Here is a 23,920-nt window from a genome sequence, read left to right as displayed (position 1 = left end):
TCATGTTTTTGTTTGGCCTCAAATTTAAGTCCTTTTAAAATAATAAGACCATTCAAAAAATGAGGTTTTTATCACCATACAGTTAAAAAAAAAAAATATAATAATAATGTAAGATTTAAGGACCCGCGGGGACCTACTTTTTATTCAAACACACAATCATAAATGCAGTTTTCCAGTTCACGTAAAAGATCTATTTTTAGCCTCAGATGTGTGTGTCATCATTCATTGAGCAGCATTTCAGTTCAGCCTTCTTAGTTGAAATATGTACACTAAGAGTGTTGTCATTCCAAAGATTGTTGCCAGATATTCCAATGAAATTCCACCCTAGATACCTCAAAGACATTTTTCTTTTTTAATCTTTTTTTTTTAATAATAAAAAAATAAACTGTAATTTCATTGGTTATGGGATATACATTGGTTTACTGAATTGTTCACTCTCTCTGTAGGTTCTTTAGACAGTAACTGGGTGGTTGGAGCAACGCTTGAAAAAAAGCTGCAGCCTCTGCCTCTGTCACTGGCCCTCTGTGCTTTCCTAAACCAAAGAAAAAACAAGTTCCAGTGTGGGTTTGGTGTCACCGTTGGTTAAACCTAACTTCTTTCTTGGTTAATGCTGCAGTTTACACACCAGTGCCATTGCTGGTGAAACGGTACAGTTTGGACACACTTGCATATACCATATGCATGTAATATTTGTTCTAAGTTCCATGTTCCATCAGACAACCCTTTTTGTTATTCTTGTAATATAAGCAAAAAGCAGTGATAATTGCAGTATCTGAAAAAAGGTAATTTAAAGAACATCACTACTGCCTGATGCATTATAAGAGAAACCAAGAAGAAATACACATACACAATTGTTTAATCAAAGTCATTTTATATATACATCAAGCAATGATTGTTTTTTGTTTAATAGAGTGCATTGCGAGTATTGTGAAACATGGATAAATGATTAAAACAAAACATATCTGTCTATCAAACTGACATGCATGTTTATTAATGTATTTTTGTTGGTTTAAAACAAAAAAAATCTTTTTTTTTCTTCTAATGAATTTGTGTGATACACTGTTGCCTAGTTGAGAAAAAAAAAGTTTGTTACATTCTATTACGTAATCCCCAAAACTATGATATTTTCCCACCACATGCAGTGCCTTCATGAACAATTAATAAATATGTATATTACACATTGCCTAATAACATCTTCACACCAAGTTTTCAAATAGTTAGTGTATGATTTAAAAGTATAAAAAATAAATAAATATAATTAGACCTATTAAATTGTTATAATATTGTGTCTGTAGCGATATGACTGCTTTACATACATTGTCACAGACAGTAATTTTTTTATTTATGTAATTTTTTTTTTACATGGACCCTGTTGGGGTTTTTTTTTTTTTTTTTTTGGCATTTCAGTTTTTTAGTTAGGTGAATACATGCCAGAAGCATAATATAGAAAAATAAAAAATACTAAAAGGATTAATTGTCCCATGTCCTTCACTTCCTTCTTCTTAGTAAATGTGTTCAGCTGATATCAGGCTCTTTTAAATGCAGAAACGTGAGAAAGAGAGCAATATCCAACCTTACGATAATACATGCAGACCGACATGCAAAGATACAAACCTACCTCTGCACTTTACAGAACTGCAGATGAATGATTGTGAGAGAGGACTGTTAGTTTACGTTTTGTCCATATGAAATGAAATTTCATTGGGACTATATCAATGCTCGATTACATTTTCTTTTATCAAACCACACTTTCATTTAAAAATATTCAAATGTAATAATATTATTATATAGTATGCATAGTAGTAAGGTTTCCCTTTCAATTCTACAGTAATTTTAGTTCATTATTAGTAAAATGTGACAGTTTTAGAACATATAATTTGTGTAACAGTGATGTTAAATGCACAGCACATTTTCTGCTTTGGAATGCAGTCCTAAATGAAATTGGATCAATATGACAGATGCTTAGGGGTCAGTTCTCTGTGTTCTCCTTGACCTGACTGATAAACGCAGATGAAAACAACCTTGATGACTTGATGGCATTTTTGTGTAATTGGATGAATGCCTTGACAAGATGGCGAGTGATGTACACTGCTGCTTAAAGTAACCTTTTACCTCACGGACATACCGCTGATTTCTTCTTTCAAGTCTTTGTCTCTCAAACAAATAAACGCATCGGTTTAAGATTAAATCAAGATTGTGGTGCAGTGTTTGTTCTTTTACTCTAACAGAGCAGAGCTTGCTAAATTGTCATATATAAATGTGCTTGAAAGGGCAAGCACAGGCCCATCCACTTAGAATTTCTAGTAAAAATAGATTTTTATTTCAATAATTAATGATAAAAATATCCTAACACAAAAATAACCATGGGAGCTGGCATGGTTCTAAATAAAATCTTACTTTTTTTTTTTTTTTTCTTCAAAACAATACTTTTAAAACAAAACCAAAGGTGTGTATCCAGGAATTGTTTAAAATTTGATCGTATTCCTTTTCCTGTATATACTGTAATATATTGCAGTTTTATGTTTTGAAGTTGTCCAGGATTCATTTCAGACTTTCTCGTTATACAGTACTTACATCTGACTCTGTATGAATAATTGCATCACGGATCTGAGTTCAGTTCAGTTCAGCTGATTTCATGATGTGGAATGAGTGACATGGCATGTACAACTGACAGCAGGGCGCTACCTTCTGGACTTAACCACCTTTATCAGAGTTCAGAAACCCATTTCTACACAGTGCTGATAAATTCTTAACACCTACAACAAAAGAGGACAAGAGAAAGGGACTGGACAAAAACAAATGAACGTATACGTTTGTTTTTTTCAGTTAAGTGAAAGCTAGTCAAAGATATTTATGGTGGTCTTGCCTGACAAAACTTTTTTTGTGTGTGTGTAGAGCCTGCGCACAATCATGAAGATCTTTGTAATGTTTATTGCAGATTTCACTGGTTCTGGTTTTAATGAAAATTGGAGGGTGCCCTGAAATCAGAAAATGTTATGTTTTAAATCAGTTAATATATTTTAATGATGAATTCATTAAGTTGTCATGCCAGCATCCAGCAAGGATCTGGTGAAAAATGCATTCTGGAATAATGTGTCTCAGGCAACGCTCACAGCTGAGAACACTTTGCAGATGATCTGGGTCAAGAAATCAAGCATGTAATAAATAAGATGATAATCTGATAATCCGACTAGAATACAGATCATAAAACAATGAAAAACACAAACTTCCATCTCCATTTCTTCCCAGTCACAGGATCTCCAAAAGCACAGGTGCCATCAAAAAATAACAACTGGCTGTTCAAGGGCAAGTAACTCCTCTGACTCGAGACCTGCTACCCAAGAGGCAGATCCGTTGAGGAGCTGAAGGCCAAGCTGGAGAGATGTTTGATGTAGATGTGTCCTCAAACCACGGAGCTGAAGCAGTAACTTGACCAGCACTTTTTGGAGTTTCAGATGAGCATGTCTCCATTAGCCCAAAGCTTTCCGAGTAAGCTGGCCCAGAGAAGTCAAGAGCTTCAGAAGCATCTGGCTCCCTATTTAGAGGAGCTGAGTAAACTGGATCCATACGTCCAGGACCCGAAGGCCCAGTTAACAGCTCTTCTCTCAGGAGTGCTTCTGTTACCACTGGTTGTTCCACCTAGTATATTTCTTTGTTGCTCATGAATGTTTTTCAAGAAATTGCTAAATAAAATAGCACAAACACACATTTGATATCCACAATTTTTGTCACATTTTTAATGCAGTGGTCAATACGCAATATTTGAATTGCTGAAAAGAACTTGATTTTCAACTTATATTTCTTTGTTGCTTAAGAATGTTTTTTTTTTATGCTAAGTATATTGCAAACACTGTTTAATATCTACAGTTATTATTATAATTTTTTTAGCTTATCTCTAATTCCTAATGATGTTGTCATATGCTAGATTTGATTGCAGATATGTGAGGCTTCTGAACAATGCTTCAATTCTGGTATTACTTAAAGCTGGAATACACTTCACGACTCTTAAAATTGGAACAGAGGTGTAAAAACATAAACTTTGTAAATGTTATAGAGAAAAACTAGGCATCATACACAACAAATTTACATATAAATGTTCGCCTATTTGCTAAAAGACACATGATAAATGAAAACAAATAAGTCTGTTGCCATCATATAGTTTCTGTGAACTCTTGTCAGCTCCGACTGCCCAAAATCTGTAGACTGGCTCTGATTTTCCATATATATGCATTGTCATATATATATTTCAACTGAGGCCTATTTAACAGATACACTTTTTGTTTTTTACAAAACAGCCTATGTATTATGTGTGGTACAGCCAAAATGGGTTTTTCATTTTCCTCTTACACAAAGCCTTCATGCAAAAAATGATTCTCTCTTATGTGAGATGATAGCAGTTTGTTGACATATCTTACCATGTTTTAGTTTAGAACACAATGGCATTTTCCTGAAATTGATTAGTATCTTTAATACAGATGTACTTAAAAATCAAGAAACATGGATACATATGTCAAAAGTGTTCTTACTAAGCATAAAGTTACAGCTCCATATTAAGCATTACAGTGCTCCTTCCAAATGGGGTGAATGTAAAGTACAGTGATAAAATGCTAACTAGCGTAGAGATAAATCATAAGCTTCGATCCTTTAATCATGAAAGCCAGATGCTTTTTAGTAGCATAAGTCTTTTTACATAATAATGAAATATAAAAAAATGTTTGACAAACTTCCCTGTCTCACTTTTTATGATTCGATTTTGGTATTACCATAATTCAATTGTGTTCAATAAAAATATGTCTTGATATCCAAATACAACATTGGGTCTGTGCTTTTACTATACCTCTGACTAAACCAACGAGCCACATTCATTTTCAACAAACCAGTTTTTAAATTATAACACATCTTGTCCTTTTTGGAACCTTGATCGTGCAACGTGGAATCAATGAAAGACTGCTATAATCAACTATCTGAAGAGAAGAACTTTGGACACAGGCTTCCAATTCACCTGTGGTCACATTATGGCTATCAACATGACTGTGATCCAAGTCATATAAATACCAGCTGCTTCCAAACTCCCGTTACAGAACACATTGGAAAATCTGTCTGGTGTACTGTCCAAAAACAATCATGAAGTTTGTGGCTGTAATCCTTGCTCTTGCTATTATTTCAGGTAAGAGATCTTCACAAATTCAAAAGATTTTGCCACAGAGGCTGAATGTCTGATTCTTATTAAAACTTGTGACCATGACAGTACAGATGATATGTCTACAATAACACTCTACATTACCAAATATTTGACCTTTTATAGAGTATTTGTTCTCCATTCTGACTTGCAGGCTGCCAGGGGCACTCCCTGCTTCAGGATGACCCAAAAAGCCGCTGGGAAAAGGCAGTGGATCAGTTCTGGAACCATGTGTCAAAGGTTGAGGAGATGAGGGACAACATCAAAGCCACCCAGCTCAGCAGAGAATTAGAGTGAGTAAATGCTACAAAACACTGCAGCAAAGCAAATATTTGAAAAACTGAATCTGTAAAGATGCAGAAAAGACAAGACTGAGCAGAAATTGAAGTCCAGAGTCAAAAAAAGCTGCTTTATGATATTGAAATACATTTCTTTGCAGCACACTGATCAGTGACACCATGATGGAGCTGCAAATGTACAACGATGACCTGCACTCCAAACTGGGCCCTTATGCGCAGGATACTGCCAAGAGATTCAATGAAGATCTGCAGCTGCTGGTTAGTAAGCTCCGCACACACATGGAGGATGCTAGGGATCGTGTCAGTGAATACACAGCGGAGCTTCAAACCATTGTGGAACAGAACGCTGACGAGGTCAAGAACAGGGTCAACACCTATGCCAAAAAACTAAGGAAACGTTTTAACAAGGACATCCAAGAGATCAACAAGTGAGTGACGGCATTAATCTCAATTACATGACCTCTTGCCTATCTTTGCTCCATCTTTATAAAAGGCATACTACCATTTAAAAGGTTGGGGTCAGATTTAAAAGAAAGGTGGTGTGGGGTTACATGCAATACACTGATCTAAAGTGACAGTAAAGACATTTAAAAAGTTATAAAAGATTTGTATTTAAAATAAATGCTGTTCTCTTGAACCTTCTATTAATCAAAGAATGAAAAAAAAAGGTTTTTAAAATTAATATTAAGAAGAAATGTTTCTTGAGCAAATTCCAATGAGTTCTTAAGGATCTTGTGACAAAAAAATATATATGATTAACGATTGCTGAAAATTCAGCTTTGCCTTCAGAGGAATAAATTAAATTTAATTAATAAATTAAATTTCAAAATGCATGAAAACATACATTTTAAAATGTATTAATATTTTACAGTGTTACAATGTTACTAATTTATTGTATGTTTGATCAAGTAAATGGTGTGGCCATATATATATAAAGTTACAAGAAAAATCTTTATCTAATATTTATCAATTTTGAGCAATTTCTTTGTCTCTTCTCTGATCTAAAGGGAAATGACAAGCTACTTTGAAGAGGTTCGCTCTCGTGCTGCTCAGAGTATGGAGGATGTGAAGGATCGTCTCGAGCCTTACTTCACCTCAATGCATCAGCGTGCTGAAGAGAAGCTGACAACTCTGGCAGATCTATTAAGAAGCCAGGGTGAAGGAATTAAAGAGAAACTGGAATCACAAATGCAGGACCTCAAAGAAAAAGTTGAGAAGAGCACAGAGAATATGCGTAACACAATTCAGGAAAAGGCAGAGGAGATACAAAATTGGTTTGAGCCCTATGTGTCTCAGGTCCAGAAGCAACTGGAGACAGTCATGGAGGGTTTGTAATACCAGTGTATATGGATGAGGTCTCATATAAATTAGAGGATTAACTTTTTCATTAAACTTTGCTTACATAAATGAAGGTATTGGAAATGTAAAAGTGGAATATACCATTAGTACTAGTGTGAATTCAGGTAAAGTGGGCCACTCTTTGTAAAACGTGTAATTTAGATACCTAGATGTTTTTCTTTTTTTTCTTTTCTTTATTTCGTTAACTTTACGGTCTAGCTATAATATTTTAATTTGAATACAGTTCATATTATGTGTTATTTGCAAGCTATATACCAGTAAACATTTTGAGATCATGCACTCCAGAAATTTCTTTTCAGGTCAAGTGGACCATTCCTTATTTATCAAAAATTTAACAAATCCAAAATTATATAACCTATTGGTTGAGTAAAATAAGTCATGTGTAAGTTCTTGTCTCAATTCATGCGTGAAATTCCAAACAACTGAAAGAACATGTTGTGTTGACCTTAAATTTGATGGAATCTGAATATCAGAATATTCAGAAATCAGGGCATTACTCTACTCTATATATATAAAAAATGTTTAACACACAACTTTAACACAAGCAGTAACAATATAATAAGAGTATCATTAAAAATAGCAACCATATGTAAAAAAAAAACTGTTTGTCTATGTTCTCTAAACACTTTAAATGAACTTTAAAATTGTTGATTGTTCATAATTTAAGCTTTATATTCTGCAACTACTCATCCTTTCTTCACTCCACAGATTTACCTTCATGTCTTGACTTTCTTTCTATTTTTTCCTGTCTTCCATCTCTGACTTGAATTTCCTGACTGCAGTCTCATCTCTGTTTTCTAAAAACGTGAACTATACATGTTAGATACAAAATAACCAGTAAATGTAAATTTATTTAATGAATTTGAGTATAATTGTTGAAGGTTAAAGGTGAGCCCACTTTATAAAAACACATTCAGCCAAAGTGGGCCTGCAATATTTAAACAAGAAAATGTATATATTATTTAGCATTTTATTCTGTTAACTCAAACAAAGCATAACTATATAAGATAGTTCTCCTTTTATGTGTGGCCACACCCATAATGCATCACTATTTTATTATTTAGAGAATATGTCCGTTTAATAAAGAATCATTGTTATGCTCTGAAAGTGTAAATCCATTGAGCTCAGTACTTCATTATTATTGTTCTTGAAAATACACTTTGCTTTGTTCAAAAATACTAATACAAATTGATACTTTGTAACGTTTTACAAACCAGCATATAGCATTTTCAATTTAAAATCTAATTTCTAACAATTTAACAATTTAGAACGTTTTTTACCTACATTTCTCCTTTTTTATTTTATCAGACATCCTTATTTGTCAGTGACCCATATAAGACATTACGATATATTTTGTGGGTGGTTTCAATAAATAGAACAATATTAAACCTTTATGCACTCCAGAGAAGTGTCCCACACCACACATACCTCTCGGTCTTCCGGTCTATACGGATGTTGTGTTTGGATACACCAGGACCCCACAACAGACCACCACGAGGAGCATAATCAGATGTATTAAATATGATAAATAATGAAACGACACTTATATTCACAGAGTAGCAACGCTCTGAGATTAATGGACACTCGTAAAAGCTAATAATAAATGACCGTGCGCGAGCCAGGGATCGCGCAGCCCACATCGGTGAGTGCACGAGCCCACTGTTTTCTCCCAGAGGCTTGATGATATTTTTTTGTAGTTTTTTTTAATTGCTCTATGCGAACTGCTTTATGGTGTTCATGGAGCAGATGACGACTTGGGCTGTACCAGGGAATCAATTTAATCGTGTTTCAAGTAAATTTGTGTGAATAATGTAACGTTTAGTTTGCGAATTAGCACACAGCTAAGGTTCAGGTTCGACCAACTAACAAACTCAGGCAAATAAAACCTTTGAATTACTATTTCAATACTATTTGTGCACTAGTAGTAACGTTAAACGCTTTTGAGGAAAATGTTATTGTGGAGTGCACAAAAAACTCGGACTGATTCCTCCCCCTGCATTTTTTTGCAAGTAATTTAGAAACGTTAACGTTCATAAACATTCATCCTACCCTTGTGCTTTTAAAATCTGAAGCGAACAAAATAATCATTTAGGGAGTTGTTAGTCTGAGTTGATTTAGGTTAGAAAAAAATATGAGCGTATACAAGTTGCAGTTAACAAGTCCATAATTACAAGAATCATAATTGTATATTATTATACAATATTAATTAATAATGAATTTATCTAATTTAACTTAATCTAAACTATTTTGCACTCTCACAGGCAATTCATAAGAGCATTTTAACTCAAATAAATCATTTGGGTACCATGGATGGCGAGTTACCACCATGGAATAAACATGGAAGTCATAACAGCAGGATTCCTTATAATACTGCAGGGGAACATCAGCAGGTAGGTTACAGTAATTCTATTTCTGTAAATTCTGATAAAGTACCTGGCTCCAAACCCAATCAAAGGCAGGTGACATAGGAAATGTAAGGCTGAATACCAACAATATTAGGTTGCATCCAGTTCCTCACTTCTAAACTCAAATATCCCTTCTTTATTTTTAGGGGCATGACATGATAGGAGACAGCTTTGCTGCTGGAGAACAAATGACGTCACTGTCATCCTGTATGAGTGGTGCATTTAAGGCTTTTTGTTACCAGATTACCATGTAACTTCTTCAGCAATGTCAGCAAACTCTGATCAATTTTCCTATTCTCCTGATAATCATTGTCTCATCAAACATGGCATTGCAGTGGATAGTGATTTTTTGAAAGACCCTTTGGATGACGCATCAACTAGTGTCACACATGTGCTTCCTCTCAGGTGTGCCCAATATGTGAGACATGAAAAGGTTTGTAACTTCTGCACTCCATAAGCAAAATAAATGTTATTTCTCCATTGTCATTTAATATTTGTCTTTTCTCAGAACCAAGAATTGGACCAGGGAAATGGCAACTGGACATCAGTGATTAAAGATGCTTTAGAGATGAGTAATGGAATGGAAATGGAACAGACTTTCTCCATGGATGAATGTGGCCCCCTAATGGACTATAATCCTATATATAAAGGACCTGAAACTGAGGCATATTTTAAATTACAGGACCACGTCAATCTTCAGATTGCAGGATCTAAACTAAATAAGCAGCAGGATGGGCTAGGAGTAAAAAAAGAACCAGATTCCTTTATTTCAGTGTTGTCAGAAGATATCAGTAAAAATAAAGATGTTCTGGAAATGGTAGGTGCTGATTTTAAAGATCTTTTGAATGTAGATTTTGTAAAACAGAATGTAAATTAAGCCACCAAATAACAAATAATTAATTTATTGTCATATATTTCAGTGTTTTCAGGGGAAACATGAGGAGGCAAGCATCTTAGATGTTGGATCGTCTCTGGGAAAAGAGGAACTTGGAATTAACGGAATTGGAGAACATGAGCCAGGATTTACCAGGAGTTCATACACTCCTTTTTCTTCATCAGAAAGTCTTAGAAAAAGTCAACCGTGTCCAGGTACGCCTTTGGACAACCAGTCTGTTGATCATACCCTCCGGGTAACAAGACGATGTGGGCTGTTGTGCAAAAATGTCAGTTCTAGAAAAACTGCCAGTACAAATACTGGCTTCAAACATGCAAAAATAAATGATGAAACGGTTCCTGAAAGTTACACTGTATACGGGCTTCATCATCCTGATCTTCAAAAGGGCTGTCTCCAAGCAGAGATTACAGATGAAAAAACTTCAGTTAATTCTCAAGATCATTTCTCACTGCGTAATGTGCAAGACGAGAGGGTTAAGACAAGCAAACCGCATGTCTCTGTAAGTACAATGATAAAACAAAATGCTGCATATCTGCCCAACACTAAATACTTTGGAAGTAAACCAAAAACGCAAGTTAATGATCTTGTACCCACTCCTGCCTCAGTGGGCAGTCAAAACACAGCTGTGGTTAAATGTGAAAATGTAGAACTGTGGATCCCGACAGAAGAAGGGATCTCTGAGAGCACTGCATCTGTGCCAGGAAAAAATTAAACCAATGATTTTCAGGAGACATCTATTAGCACAAAACATGCTAAACTCAGTCTTAAGGTGAAAACCAAACTTGCCCCTGAAATTCAGAACTCCTCTTCAGGATCAGAGTCAGTTCTGAATCTACCTGTTTTACCCAACATGATTTACACTGATTATAAATGTAAAGACGCCCAGACTGAACTATCCAAAAACAATTCAGAAAACATGACACTCACACTTCCCTCAACTTCTGCGTTTATTGAAAGAACTAAAAATGAATGTGATATTCACGTCCAACAGAAACAAACCCCAGCAAGTTTAACGGTTCTTCTGCCTTCTAATGAAAATGTAAAAAACTCTGAAAGAAGTGAAAAGGTATTTCTCAACATTATTTCAGAATACAGTATTCATCCGTCTACTGAGAATGTTCAGGAAGCTCCACCTTCTCCAACATCAATGACTGACAGCTCCTCTCAGCATAACCTACAGAAAGCATCACAAAGGCATAAGAAAGCAAGAAAAAGAAAAAAAACTGAGCTTGAAGCATTAAGTGGACCGATTGGATCAGAAATATTAGAGTGTTGACAAACTAGACATATCAAGATACGAGGATACGAAGATACGAACAAATCAAAATGTTTCATTGGCTGATAATGACAGCACTCCACCGAAAGAGGAGGACTTAATTACAAATGGTGATATAAATCCACCAGCACTTAGGAAAAAATGCCGAATGACAGCCACAGCAGAGACCCCACAAAAACCAGATCATAGCTGCCCTGAAGCCTCACAGGAAGAAGTACCATCAAACTCTAGGATCAACAGAAAGGCTATTTCTAGAAAGAAACTGAAGAAAAAAACAAGGTTAAAGGCAAAAAGCTCTGCTACCCTTAGTTTGTCTCAAAGCACAATCTTGTCCCCAGAGGAAAGTACAACATCACTTTTTCAGGTCAGTGACACAACTCCAGTGAAAGGAGTCAATAAACCAACAGAAACCCAACATGCCATCTCTAGTTTACAGTCCAGTCCAGAAAAATTACAAAAATCCAGAAAAAAGGCTACAAAGCAAATGCTACAAAGCAAAGATGATCTGCATCAAGATGTTCCCACAACATTTTCAGAACTCGAGGAAGGGAAAAATAAGAATGCAACTACTCTGCAGAATAGACAGTCCTCACTAGAGGGTCAAACTGAATCTGTTTCAACCTCTGTGACTGAATCTTCAAACATTGTAAGCCCTCCAAACAGCCCAAATAAATCAAAGCAGAAGAAAAGAGCATATATCCACAAAGCAGCAAAAATGCCCAATGTGTGCCCACAAGAGCATATGGAAAACATGACGACTTCCAAAACAGAAATTGTGAAAACAAAAAGTCCTCTGAAAAAGGCAGCTAGAAATGATAACAATGCAACTACTCTTTTGGAAACTCATTCTTCTCCAGCCTCTGTCAGGCAAGTGGATTATGTTGCAAATGTAGGAAACAAAGTTGAGTCTCCTGTTATTCTCAACACACCAAGAAAGTCACAGAAAAAGAAATTGTCAGATATGTGTGTTTTGAATCCACTCTCAGAAACTGATGTCAGCATTGTACAACCAACTACAAAAAGATTAGGAACAAAAAAAAACACTTGATAAAAAAGTTTCTCATAACACAGTCGGTGAGAACTGTGAATCTGTGAATCATGTGACTCTTTCCTCCGCTTTTTCTGTGTATGCTACAGAAACTGACTGTTCAGGTATCAGCCAACAGAGCACTGAAAAGAAATCAAATAAGAGGAGAAAGACAGACATCAAGTTTATAGAGGTACAAACATCCACTGCTAGCCAACAGGACGATATCACTTTACCGCCCTCAGAAGATCTTTCATCTATTATGGTTTCAAATCCAGGAGAAACTTTAAAAGCCAAAGGAGTTTCTAGAAACAAAACAAATAACAACCACCTAAATGGTAATTTAGTTGAAGAAGCATCTTTATTAGCAACTGTGACACAAGAAAGTTCTATTTTACCTGGAAAGATTGACTCTTCAAGACATTTTAGACTAAGCAGCACACTGAAAAAGCAAAGGAAAAAGACTGTAACGAAAACCAAAAATGAGGCAGAAATACTCAGTGTAAACCAGCATGAAGATCTGGATGCAGTACCATCACAATCTGGTGCAAGCATAGGAGCCACCAGTTCACAAATGATTTTAAAAGAAAAAAGTGGAACTGTGGAAAAGGCAGTTAGACAGGCTATGAAGGATGACCACGCAGTTAGTTGCTCTTTTCGAAATGCAGGCTTCTACCCTCACTCTGCAACAAACAGATTGTTTTTCAACTTCAGTTCACAGCACAGCAAAAAAATTGAAGAAAATGTCTGACATTCAGCGTGGAGCAGTACATACACCTGCAGTTGACCAAACAATGCAAAACGAAATCCATGCATTTGATTCTGCATCAGCCACAGAAATGAGTAATTCAGATGTTCTCGAACAAAAGATAACAAAAGTGAAGAGGAAAAGGCAGTCTAAAAAGGCCACTAAACACAAAAAACACATTACCCAAACAATCAACGGTATTAGAGAACAGTTTTCTGTGCAGCAAGAAAATTCAGTTTCAAACAGAAGGGCAAATTCAAGGTCAGAAGACATGACAATGACATTTATGAAAAAGAGAACATCTGCACTGAATGACATAAATGATCAACCAGAGGACAATGTTGAACATTCTATGTTTCTATCACCACTTCTGCCTCCACCAATATCTCATAGTAACGATGCAATCCAAGACTCTTGCAAAAAGACAGACACTGTGAACAAAACAGCTGAAAGTCATGTTGAAAACCAGGTTTCCATCACTACTGAAGACATTGCAAGCCCTCAGAGTTCAATTAAGAAGGCAAATAAAAAAACAAAGGAAACAATTGCTAGAGCCAAAAAAAGAGAACGAACAAAGCAATATCCTAGAGCTGGCTCATAGAGAGGACAAGATGTCCGATGTGCCATCTGTTGTGAGAGGGGTAGCCACTGAGAAGTTTGAAACCGACAGCTGTGACCAGCATTTGAAGGTTGCTAAGAAATCCAAAAAATCGATGGAAATTGCAGAAACACATGGGTTTGCTAGTGTTTCTTTGTCTCAAGAGAAAAACACTGGATCAGATGAGGCAGGTGTCATGGTCACTTTTACACAGGCTGAAGATTTATTTAAACTGTCTGATAGTCTGACTGTAGGATCACAGCAGCCTGAAAAAGATGGTGCTGTGGTTAATCAGAAAGACCTCAAAACCACAAAAAACTATAAGAAAAAAGGTAGAAAAGCTGGACGAAAAAAGAAGAAGGTGGCATGCCTGTTAACTAAATCCATTAAAGAATAGGAACATAAAGATATATGTTATGACAACAGAATTGTCTCTGATTTTTAAAGCAACACACAAATTCAAATTTCTGAAATTTTCCAGAAGATAACAGATTTTCCAGAAGAACCAGTACTAAAATCAAGAAAATCAACCCGCACACAAAAAATACACCTAGTTCCAGTTGTTAAGAATTTAACACAGGACAAGAGCACAGTCTCTTTAGACATCACTGAGTGTCAAACAACACTTGGAGAGACTCTTTCCGGTTCCATGCAAACTGCTGATTGTGAAGATCAATACACTGTTGAGAAAAAGCCACGAAGACGAGGAAGACCCCCTTCAAGTAAAAGCAAGAAACATAAATTATTTGTAGCACATTTAGAAGATAACACCTCTCCATCTGTCCATATCTCATATCTCACTCCATGTCAAGACAGCATAGAAAATACAGTCAAAGCAGCTGCAAGTCCAGTAAAGCAAAACATGGATAAAAATGTAATTGTTACCAAACAATTAGGGACTGATCCCCCGGAGTCCCTGGATCTCTTGTCAAACAGCATCACTACAGCTGGGCGCAAAAAAGGGAAGAACCTTAAAAGACCAATAAGAAACCCAAAGTTATCAAGCTTAAGAGTATGTAGCAGAACATCTCAGACATCAGTCAAAGGTTTTCAAAAAGGAGACATAACTTCCCTCTCGCATAACTCCACAGAAGTTTTTAACGAAGAAGGGAAAAAATCTTTGCCTATGCCTGAGACAGTGAAGAAACAGAAACTCTGTGAAAAAACATCTATAAAAGATGGTAATGTGCCAGCTGATAGAAAGATTGAGAATAAGGCAACAATTAAAGTAATGAAAGGAAGAAAACGTAGTCGGAAGAGACCAGGCAAAGGTTTATTGACAAAGTTCAATATAACCAGTAAATGCTCTACTGAGGACCAAAATAATATAGTCACACCAGAGAAAAATGATAATGAGAAAACCAAGTTAGACAGTGTTGAAATTATACCATCAATAACTGCAAAGACCTGCAAGATAACAGCAAAAACAGATCTCCTATGCAGTTCTCAAACTGACCTGCCCTCCAGTTTAGTGAAAGAAGTCAAAGAAGTACAAAGTGGAAGAACAAAGTGCTGAGCCGAGTGGAAAAGATTCATTTGAAGTTTCCATGCAATCTTATACTGATATAGTCTCAATAGGAATTTGTAATTTAATGTCTAGTAATGCGGTCCAGGAGAATTCAGAAAAAAAAATTCTGGATACAAATATTAAACCAAACATTGAGCTGAAATGTACTGATGAAGCAGATCGATTAAGTGTGGAAACATCAGGGGAAAAAGTACTTGATAACTCAACCGAGTCAGAAAATGCACTTCAACCTTCTACTGAATGGAAAGTGGATGGTCTTACACAGAATAGTGAACACTGTGTTGTCATGCCGAACAGAGTGTCTAATAACAGGACAATAGGATCCAAGCCTGAAGAAATAGTGAAAAAACCTCTCACATGCAAATACTGTGGTGTTTCCTTTCGGCACATTACAGCATACACCATTCATCGACGCATACATACGGGTGACAAACCCTACAAATGCAAGATTTGTGGAAAAACGTTTGCTCAACTATCTAAACTAAAGTCCCACTGTAACGTACATAAACAGGATACTTATTTTCCTTGTCCTTGCTGTAGCCAAAGGATTTTAAAGAAAGTTGATTTGCTATGTCACTTTAAAGTCCACATGCAGGAATCAAAAGCAAAAAGTGAACCAAATAAGCATGTAAAAAACAAGAGAAATATTTCATCAAATCGGTCTTCAGAGACCCCAAACAATTATGGGTGCCTTGTATACAAGAAAAGCTTTGCAAACCATGTCAAATTGCAGAATCACATACAAACGCATGAAGTGGAGAAGTCTTTGACTTGTAAAGATTGTGGGAAGATATTTTGGAAACAGTCAAGCCTCATAGCTCATGAAAAAACTCACTGGCCTGTTAAACCATATGCTTGCTCGATTTGTGGTAAAGGCTTTAACCAACTAAAAGCCCTAAAAAAGCATTCTCAAGACCATGCGGGTGAGACACCTTTCTCCTGCTTTCACTGCGGTCTTGGTTTCAGTGCCCTGTCGGCACTTAGGATGCATCAAGCATCCAAAACATGCATTGCGAGGAGAAATTACTGGGCAAGCAATAACATTAAGGGCTTCATTGTAAGTCAAGGAGTTGATGGTCAAGTAAACACACCAGTATTCTTCAAGTGCCAAATATGCAAACAACTTTCCAGGAAGTGGTGCCAATACACTCTTCACCTTCAAACACACACCAGCTCTCCCCCATGCATTTGTTTTTCCTGTGGACAGTGTTATGAGAAGGATTCGGATATGAATGTTCATTGTGAGGTTTGTTGCCAGTCAAGTGGGGAGGAGAAGATTTGTAGTGCATCACTTACCGAAATCAAGCAAGGTGTTACCCAAACCTACCCTCTAAAGTGGACCTCATCTCAGAGTCTAAAAAGTACAGGATGTCAGATGGATTCCCAAATGACAACCAGTTCAGAACAGCTCCCGCAACTGCCTCAATTGGTGGATGTGGAACCTACACAAACAAGAGATGCAGATCTTTCAAAACTTCCTAAAATGTATTCTGCCCATTCACCCATTAAGCTCCCAAATGCCCAATCACGTGCTCTTTGTAATGTTAACTGTACATCCTCAAGTAGCTCTCTAGGATGCATTGAAATCACTCAGAGTCTTTGGAAATTTAAGTGTTCACATTGTGGTCAGCGATTCGAGAGGTACAGGACTTTCAGTGCTCATCTGCAAACACATGCTCCACATTGTGGACAGTTCTTTGAAAGGTTGAGTAAATTATGGCATTGTTACTACTGTATGCAGTGCAATCTGCAATTTCGTTTCTTTAGCTCTTTTAGAGAGCATATGATTGATCATGCAGGGCAGAGACCATATGCTTGTCCCCTCTGTCCCAAAACCTTCATTCAGGAGGCAAGCTTCCATGCTCACCAATGTGAGTCTCATAAACTTTGTAAAAGTCTGAAATGTGATGTCTGTTCTAAGACTTTCAGTAGTTTAAGAAACCTTATCAAGCACAGTCTTCTGCATAATGGCGCTACCTCTAACGTTTGTCTCCTTTGCAATCTCTCATTCACAAATAATAGAGTCTTAAAGGAACACTTGAAAACACACACCACATACCATGGACTGGCCCTCCCTGGCATTCCATCAAAGCCACTTGATTTTCCTCACAAATGCAAAAGGTGTAAAGCAAGCTTTTCAACTGGAGAGTTGCTCTATGCCCATCAGATTCGTCATTCTAGAGAAGCAAAGACTCACATCTGTCCAGCAGTAAAACCTGCCTCAAAATTGTTTGATTCTTGTCTTAGTGACACACCTTCCACTCACAGGAATCATATATCAAACCACAAACTTGATGACATATCCAATGATGACAGCCTGTATGTTTATTCCCACCCTGACAGAATCTATGTGCCCCCTAGTTACAGAGTACAGTTTCCGGTCATTAATTTGGACCCTGATGAACCAGAGGAGGAGGTCTCAGACTCTCAGAATCCTGGTCATGAGCTTCCAAACAGTGAAATCACTTCTCATCAGTCTGACGGCACACACCTACCTCAGGCCACTTTAGATCAGGAGACCACCAACCTAAATTCAAGTGAAAGCATAGAGATGATGGCAAATGGTCAACAGAATTACAGCCGCAAGTATCAGAGTAGCTTGAAGGTAAAATTTTCCCACATATTTTTATGCTTTAAAAATAATGTTTTGAAACAAATATGTGTTGATGATGTCACATCTGTTTTACAGTTCCACATTTTAAAGCAAATATTAGCAGAATGTTTACCGTAACTACATTTTTTATTTTTTTTACATCTTGAACAAAAGTGGGAAAATTAGCATTACTACGACTCTTCCTTCTAACATGCTTTTTTCAACCCTCAGGTTCATTCATTTGAAAAGTTTTTGCCCACTAACCACTCCTAGATACTGTATTACTGGGGTCATTTCACTACGCCTTTTCTCTGTACTGCCATTCATTATCTCCTTTTGTGCCTTCAGTGATAGTTTTGGTTCTGTAAATAGATATACATAATCCTGTATTACTCCACAACCACCTAATCCTTCCTTTGTAAGGAAAAAAACCTTATGGTTACATTTTCAACACCTTTTAAATTCAATTTTGTTAAATTGAGAGGTGTTTAAATGTAGATTAACCTTGAACATTCATATATTAATGTCTGGATGGGACAAAAATATACTGTATATTGTAAAAATTTGTAATCTTGAGAACATTAGAATATTTCTAGAAATTAATGGCTTTGAAAAGATCCAAAAGATTCTATGCTTTTAAGTGGATTGAGTTTTTTTTTTAATTAAAACATACTACTTGTCATGTGTAATTTTTCATTATATTGTCAAAGATCCTTCCTGACAGGCCAGGGTAAAACATGTTTCTAAGCAAAATAAAACTGCAAGGCTTCTGATCAGATGTTATGTTTTAATAGCAATAGGAAAAAGAGCAGAAACCATTCAAATTACATATTTTGCATGGGTTTATCAAATACTTAATCAGTTATGCATAGAGCAGAAGGGGGGAAAGATCTATAAAAAGCAAGCTATGTGTGAATTTCTGAGGTACCACACAACATTGCTGTAATTTGGTAGTGAACTCCATATGCATTTAAAACTGCTTTTATAAAGACTTTTGATGGCCACTTTTTGAAGGAACTCACTTCCCATGTCTTCAATCACAATCGGTCACAGAACACCTGAATTTATTTCTTCTTCTCATCATCTTTTTTCCGCTCTTGTTTGTTACCACTCTGAGATGATATGGAGCCCATGGCATTGCGGATGGCCTCATTGTTGGGATCAACACCAGGTAGATTCTCCAGGACACTTTGGAGGAATTCTGGGTCCTGCATTACATCATAATCATCCTCTTCCTGTAGAATCAGTTAAAAAGTCCAAGAGAAAAGACAAGTCATCAGGGAGTATAAGGTGTTCTGCCACAAGGAAAAGACATGAGGGTGTGTGTGTGTATATATATATATATATATATATATATATATATATATATATATATATATATATATATATATTAGTGCTGTCAATCGATTAAAAAAAATTAACTAATTAATCGCACAATTTTTTAAAATTAATCGCGATTAATCGCAATTAAAAGACTGAAACTTTTTGGATATGTAAATGTAAAATGTAAAAAATTAATGTAAACTCAAGACAAAGAAACTATTTAAATGCAAAATATGATTGTTTATTGGAATTTTTGTTTAACTTGTAACACAGATTTTCTCATGTAAACAACATACCTGCAATAAACCATCAATATCCTCCAAATTAACTGTTGGCTTGAAAGCCATATTTATTACAGAAATAAAAACACAGGCATGTAAGTACCATTTGAATTTCAAAACAATCAATGCCAATAAAAAACAAAAATGATTTCCATGTTGAATTCTAAGTGGACTGCAAAAAAATTCCAAAGTATAGTCATTGCCAGTGCTTTAAGTGGGCCCGTACGCACCTGTACTCAGTACCGCCACTTCCAAATATAGCTCTTGAGCGTACCGCCACCTCTCCGCGCGCCCAGAACGTGCTTGTAGCGTACCGGTACGCTCATTTGGACATCTGTTTTAATAGAGGTTTTAATCTTTTACCTGCGCTGCCGATTTTCAGAGCGCCCTTCACAATGCAAGCTTCCTAATTCATCCCACCCAGAGCAGAAACTACATTACCCATTCACCCTTAAATTATACAAGTGAATAGCGCATGTATCGCTTTTCCCACTGTTAAGTGTCAACAACTCAACGTGGCCGGAGAAGGTGTGTGAAACTCGTTGTGAGTTATACTAAAGCAAAATCTTGAGTATTTATTGTCTGATAAACATTAAAAACTGTCTGCGGAGGTTGAGTCGTCCTGCAGCCCCCGCTGGCTGTTCATTGGCTGCAGCATCTTTTTTCTAAGTTCTAAAAAAATACCGTAGACGGAAAGGCACAAATTTAGATATTCATTTATCTAATTATTCTATAGCCTATGCACAAAGACAATATGATCTTTTTGTCCCCTTTTTGTTTTAAAGCTTGATGAAGAGAGAGAGCGCAAGTTGCTGCAGCTGAGGAGGACAGTGATGCACGCGTACAGGAGTGATTGACAGTTCGCGGCACTGTGTACAAAAAATACTCCGCTACACAATTATTTTGTTTATTTTCGTTTAAGCTTATTAACGTTTTTTTTAAACAATGACATTTGAGTTCATGATTTTAATGTTGCTGTTTCTTGTGGCAGACTAAATGAAGAGTAATGTTTCTTGTGGCAGACTGAAGAGTAATCCGGCAGAGTTTTATACTGAAACTTTCCGTCTAAAAGTCCTTCCTTGGTCTTATCCATATTTCTTTGCATGTTGAACACACAAGGCCACAACTGGAAATAAAAAAAACTGCAACCGCGTTAATTGCGTTATTTTTTTTTAACGCGTTAAATATTTCAAATTAATCGAATGCGTTAACGCGCTAATTTTGACAGCACTAATATATATATATATATATATATATAGAAAAGAAAAGAAAAAAACATTTCCTGCTCAGCAATTTGAAACGTACAGAATACAAACAAATTTTAAAGTGTTGAAGCCCAACAGACAATATTTTAAATTACCTTAGATTCCGCAGTGTCCATTGGAGCTCCTGTATCCATTGATTCTCCAAATTCTGACACAAAAGGGATAATGGTCAATATCGCATTCTGTGTCAAGTACAGAGCATATTCTAAGACTAAGAAGGTATGAGAGGGAGGCACAAACCTCCACCTGCCAGGGACATCTGCATGGCATAGGCTATCTGCTCCTCCTCTGACATGCTGCTGAAGTCCGGCACTGCTGCCACACCAATCTGAGGCTGAGAGGTAGACATCTTCAGAAGAGCTTCCTCTGATTCTGAAGGGAAGAAGAAAAGTGGCACAGAAAATCAGGACTCTGTCTTGCAATGGGAATCAACTATAATGTTAAGAATCCAAAGTATGGAGATGAAGACTGAAAATATAAATGAAAATTAAAAAGCAAGCATCAGTGCAATTTTACTACTTGAAAAATGAACAGGCTGCACGAAATGAATCAATAACTGAAAATGTTATTAAGAATTAGGACCATGTTGAAGTCACCATGAAAGGCTACAAAGGTGAAAGATGCTTGTTGCTGCCTGATGGTGTAGTACCAGCATCTACCAGCAGGGGCTTTGGTACATTTTGAAACCTGCTATCTGCCCAGTTCTTGCCCAGAGCCACTATGCCCACCATCCCTCACTATTTAAACATTTAAGCACATCCATCATTACCGTCAGCGGTTGAAGTGGGATTGCCAGCCTCAGCTGCTGATTGGGCAGCCACCCTACGAGCCTCCTCTTCCTGCCTCTGCCTTTGTTCCTCCATAGACACACGCAGAGCCTGTGGATCAAGAGCAACTTAAATAAATGTCTTCCCTTTCAATGTCATAAGAATTGATCAAGTGAGACTGAACTAAAAATGCAAAAAAAAGTTAAAGCATCACAGAGCTTCAGTGTTCACACTTTGAGGGAATTAACCTATAAATGTTTTACTCATAGGTTTTTCTGCATAATACACATATGTATAAGAAGTTTCACTTTTAAATAACAGACACATTTCACCTGTAATGCTATGGATTCATTCTTCAGTTCAGTTATACAAGAGTTTCATTTGTATCTTACCAAGGCCAGTTCTGGGTCCGCACTGGGATCCACTCCAAACTCAAAGTCACTTGCCCCCAGGCCCATCATGGAACCACCCTCACCAACCAGGATGGGAGAAGACAGCAGGGCATCAGCCAGGCTGGGCCCAGGGGGCACCGTGACCAGATGAGAACCTGTGCCCTCCTTTCCATTCAGAGTGTTCACAAATGCAGTTAGTTTCTCTGTGTTCACCTCCTGAACAGATTGATTGAAAGAGATCAAATGAAAAATCAAAACAAGAAAATCTGAAAGATTTTAAAGTGATCAAAAGAAAGGTGCCAGTTACCTCTTCTCCAAAATTTATTACATCAACATTGACCTTTTCTTTTTTCAATCGCTTCGCCAACTTCACCAGCTTAAAAGTATTTAGTGAAAAAAAATTTTATTACACAAAATATTCCCTTTGACCAATAATGAAAGATGAAAAGCATTTTGTCATTCATTAATAAACAACAAAAAACATACATCTTTTTCGTTGTCCTCTACTGGGCTTCCCACAAAAGCAATAATCCTCATCTTGTGGTTCTTGCCTTGTCTATGCTTTAGTGCCAACTAGATGCGGATATACACAAATTAAAATACTACTTTCACTCTTTTCAAAAGATAACTGCCCAAAACGGATTTAATTTTTGAGAGAACTATCACTATAAGCATCTATGAATACATACGTGTGCCACTCGTATGCTGGTGCAGAATGAGATTATTCCAAGTGGCTGAATCGCATGGAGCTTTGAGAGAATGCGGCCGGTGTCTGATGTTAAAGTGGTTAGGACTTCACAATTACTGAAGCGAACCAAAAGAGTTGTTATTACATGTAAACAGCACTACTGACAGATCATATATATATATATATATATGAAATAAAATACAGCACTGACACACTTACTTTGCCATTGTGATTAGGCCCACGTTGTTCTCTGGGTTACTACGGGTCTTTGTGTGACAGACAATGTTGACAGCATCCTGCTGAGCCTGTAATCTAGTGGGCAGGAAATCGCCATTCCTCATGTATTCACTGTTATCTACACTGTGAAAACATATGAAGACAATCAGCTATTTTCATCCAACTTATAACTTATAATACAAGTATGAGAGCATAAACTGATTACTGACATTTGCAAGCGATAAAAAAAAAATCAAAAACTGGCACTTGGTGGTCCTATTTTTATTTTACATAGCATCCAAAGTAAGTAAATTGGATCCCAGCAGTGAAGAATAATATCTGTGATCAAGCTGAGCTGCCTATCTAACATTAGACATCTTTTGAGAGTGTTATATCAACAATTCATCTCACTACACGCTAAACGGTCCGAGACACAACCAGTATCGCTTTATGACAATTCTAGAAGAATAAATAAGACGCTATCAGACGGAGTTCACTAATAAATTATCATAGTTTATGGGTCATACATGTGTTTTTGTGTTAGTGGTCTGTTTCTTTATTGCAGAGCAAATGTTAGGTGCTGAATAATGACTCAGGAGAATGTCATTCTAATTAGAAACCCACTATTGAATTCTCTTTTTCTTAACTAAGGGCTCAAAAGTGTGTCAGAAGGAAAACCCTATGTATTAATAATAAGTCTGAGGAGTATTAACTATGTAATAAGATTTGTAATTGTATCTACAACAAAGCGTTTGTTTATTTCTTACCAGACCATAGTACTTTCGAGCACCATCTTGGAAGTCCGTTTCCCAAAGTCCGAGCGTCGCTGATTGGCTTACAGATGTAGAACAATGACGAGATTTGTAACAGCAAAGCTGATTGGCTGACAGTTCCGTGACGTTTCTGAAACAGGACACGGTGAAGAAATAAATTGCAGCGCCTCCTGAGTGAGAAATCAAGTCAGTTCAAGTCAGTTTAGTCGGCAAGAGACTGCGGTGTACCTTATTTAATAAATTACAAGGAGATTCAACAGGGTTTGTCAACTCTGCTTGTAGAAAATGAAGAGCAAAGAATCCGCATC

The 23,920-nt window shown here is 36.6% G+C and overlaps 3 protein-coding genes and 1 long non-coding RNA gene across 4 annotated transcripts in view; 3 read left to right on the top strand and 1 right to left on the bottom strand.

Annotated features, from left to right (window-relative positions):
- The window catches only part of LOC127935879 (mitochondrial import receptor subunit TOM40 homolog), a 5,854-nt gene extending 4,876 nt beyond the window's left edge, over positions 1–978 (top strand). The window contains exon 10 of the mRNA XM_052534085.1: positions 447–978. Coding sequence (XP_052390045.1) covers positions 447–586 — 140 coding nt within the window. The 3' untranslated portion in view covers positions 587–978. The remainder of the gene's footprint in view (positions 1–446) is intronic.
- A 4,107-nt stretch (positions 979–5,085) lies between these two features.
- LOC127935769 (apolipoprotein Eb-like) lies at positions 5,086–7,616 on the top strand. Its single transcript, XM_052533928.1, has 4 exons — positions 5,086–5,167; positions 5,334–5,472; positions 5,619–5,906; positions 6,486–7,616. Exons 1-4 carry the CDS (start codon positions 5,125–5,127, stop codon positions 6,811–6,813), a joined length of 798 nt encoding a protein of 265 aa, XP_052389888.1. The 5' UTR covers positions 5,086–5,124; the 3' UTR covers positions 6,814–7,616.
- A 683-nt stretch (positions 7,617–8,299) lies between these two features.
- LOC127935037 (uncharacterized) lies at positions 8,300–10,050 on the top strand. The gene is made up of 3 exons (XR_008147953.1): positions 8,300–8,479; positions 9,389–9,675; positions 9,751–10,050. It is a non-coding gene; the product is annotated as an uncharacterized LOC127935037 (long non-coding RNA).
- An 8,624-nt stretch (positions 10,051–18,674) lies between these two features.
- On the bottom strand, positions 18,675–23,772 carry LOC127935036 (26S proteasome non-ATPase regulatory subunit 4). Its single transcript, XM_052532620.1, has 10 exons — positions 23,607–23,772; positions 22,843–22,983; positions 22,625–22,739; positions 22,422–22,508; positions 22,243–22,311; positions 21,936–22,151; positions 21,546–21,654; positions 21,017–21,148; positions 20,872–20,924; positions 18,675–19,142 (listed from the first exon to the last, which is right to left on the bottom strand). The coding sequence occupies exons 1-10, from the start codon at positions 23,630–23,632 to the stop codon at positions 18,972–18,974; spliced, it is 1,119 nt and encodes a 372-aa protein (XP_052388580.1). The 5' UTR covers positions 23,633–23,772; the 3' UTR covers positions 18,675–18,971.
- Between the last annotated feature and the right edge of the window lie 148 nt (positions 23,773–23,920).

This window comes from Carassius gibelio, chromosome A19 (genome assembly GCF_023724105.1).
Source record: "Carassius gibelio isolate Cgi1373 ecotype wild population from Czech Republic chromosome A19, carGib1.2-hapl.c, whole genome shotgun sequence".
In the NCBI taxonomy this organism is placed as follows: Eukaryota; Metazoa; Chordata; class Actinopteri; order Cypriniformes; family Cyprinidae; genus Carassius; species Carassius gibelio.
The sequence above is the reverse complement of the archived record's forward strand: the minus strand, read 5'-3'. Positions and strand labels throughout refer to the sequence as shown.

Excerpts from the sequence above, each read along its gene's own strand:
- LOC127935769 (XM_052533928.1), top strand. The coding sequence starts at position 5,125 with ATGAAGTTTGTGGCTGTAATCCTTGCTCTTGCTATTATTTCAG. Across the intron at positions 5,168-5,333 it reads TGCTCTTGCTATTATTTCAG|GCTGCCAGGGGCACTCCCTG; the intron begins GTAAGAGATCTT and ends TCTGACTTGCAG. Across the intron at positions 5,473-5,618 it reads CAGCTCAGCAGAGAATTAGA|CACACTGATCAGTGACACCA; the intron begins GTGAGTAAATGC and ends ATTTCTTTGCAG.
- LOC127935036 (XM_052532620.1), bottom strand. The coding sequence starts at position 23,632 with ATGGTGCTCGAAAGTACTATGGTCTG. Across the intron at positions 22,740-22,842 it reads GGCCTAATCACAATGGCAAA|TAATTGTGAAGTCCTAACCA; the intron begins GTAAGTGTGTCA and ends GGTTCGCTTCAG. Across the intron at positions 20,925-21,016 it reads GATGTCCCTGGCAGGTGGAG|AATTTGGAGAATCAATGGAT; the intron begins GTTTGTGCCTCC and ends CTTTTGTGTCAG.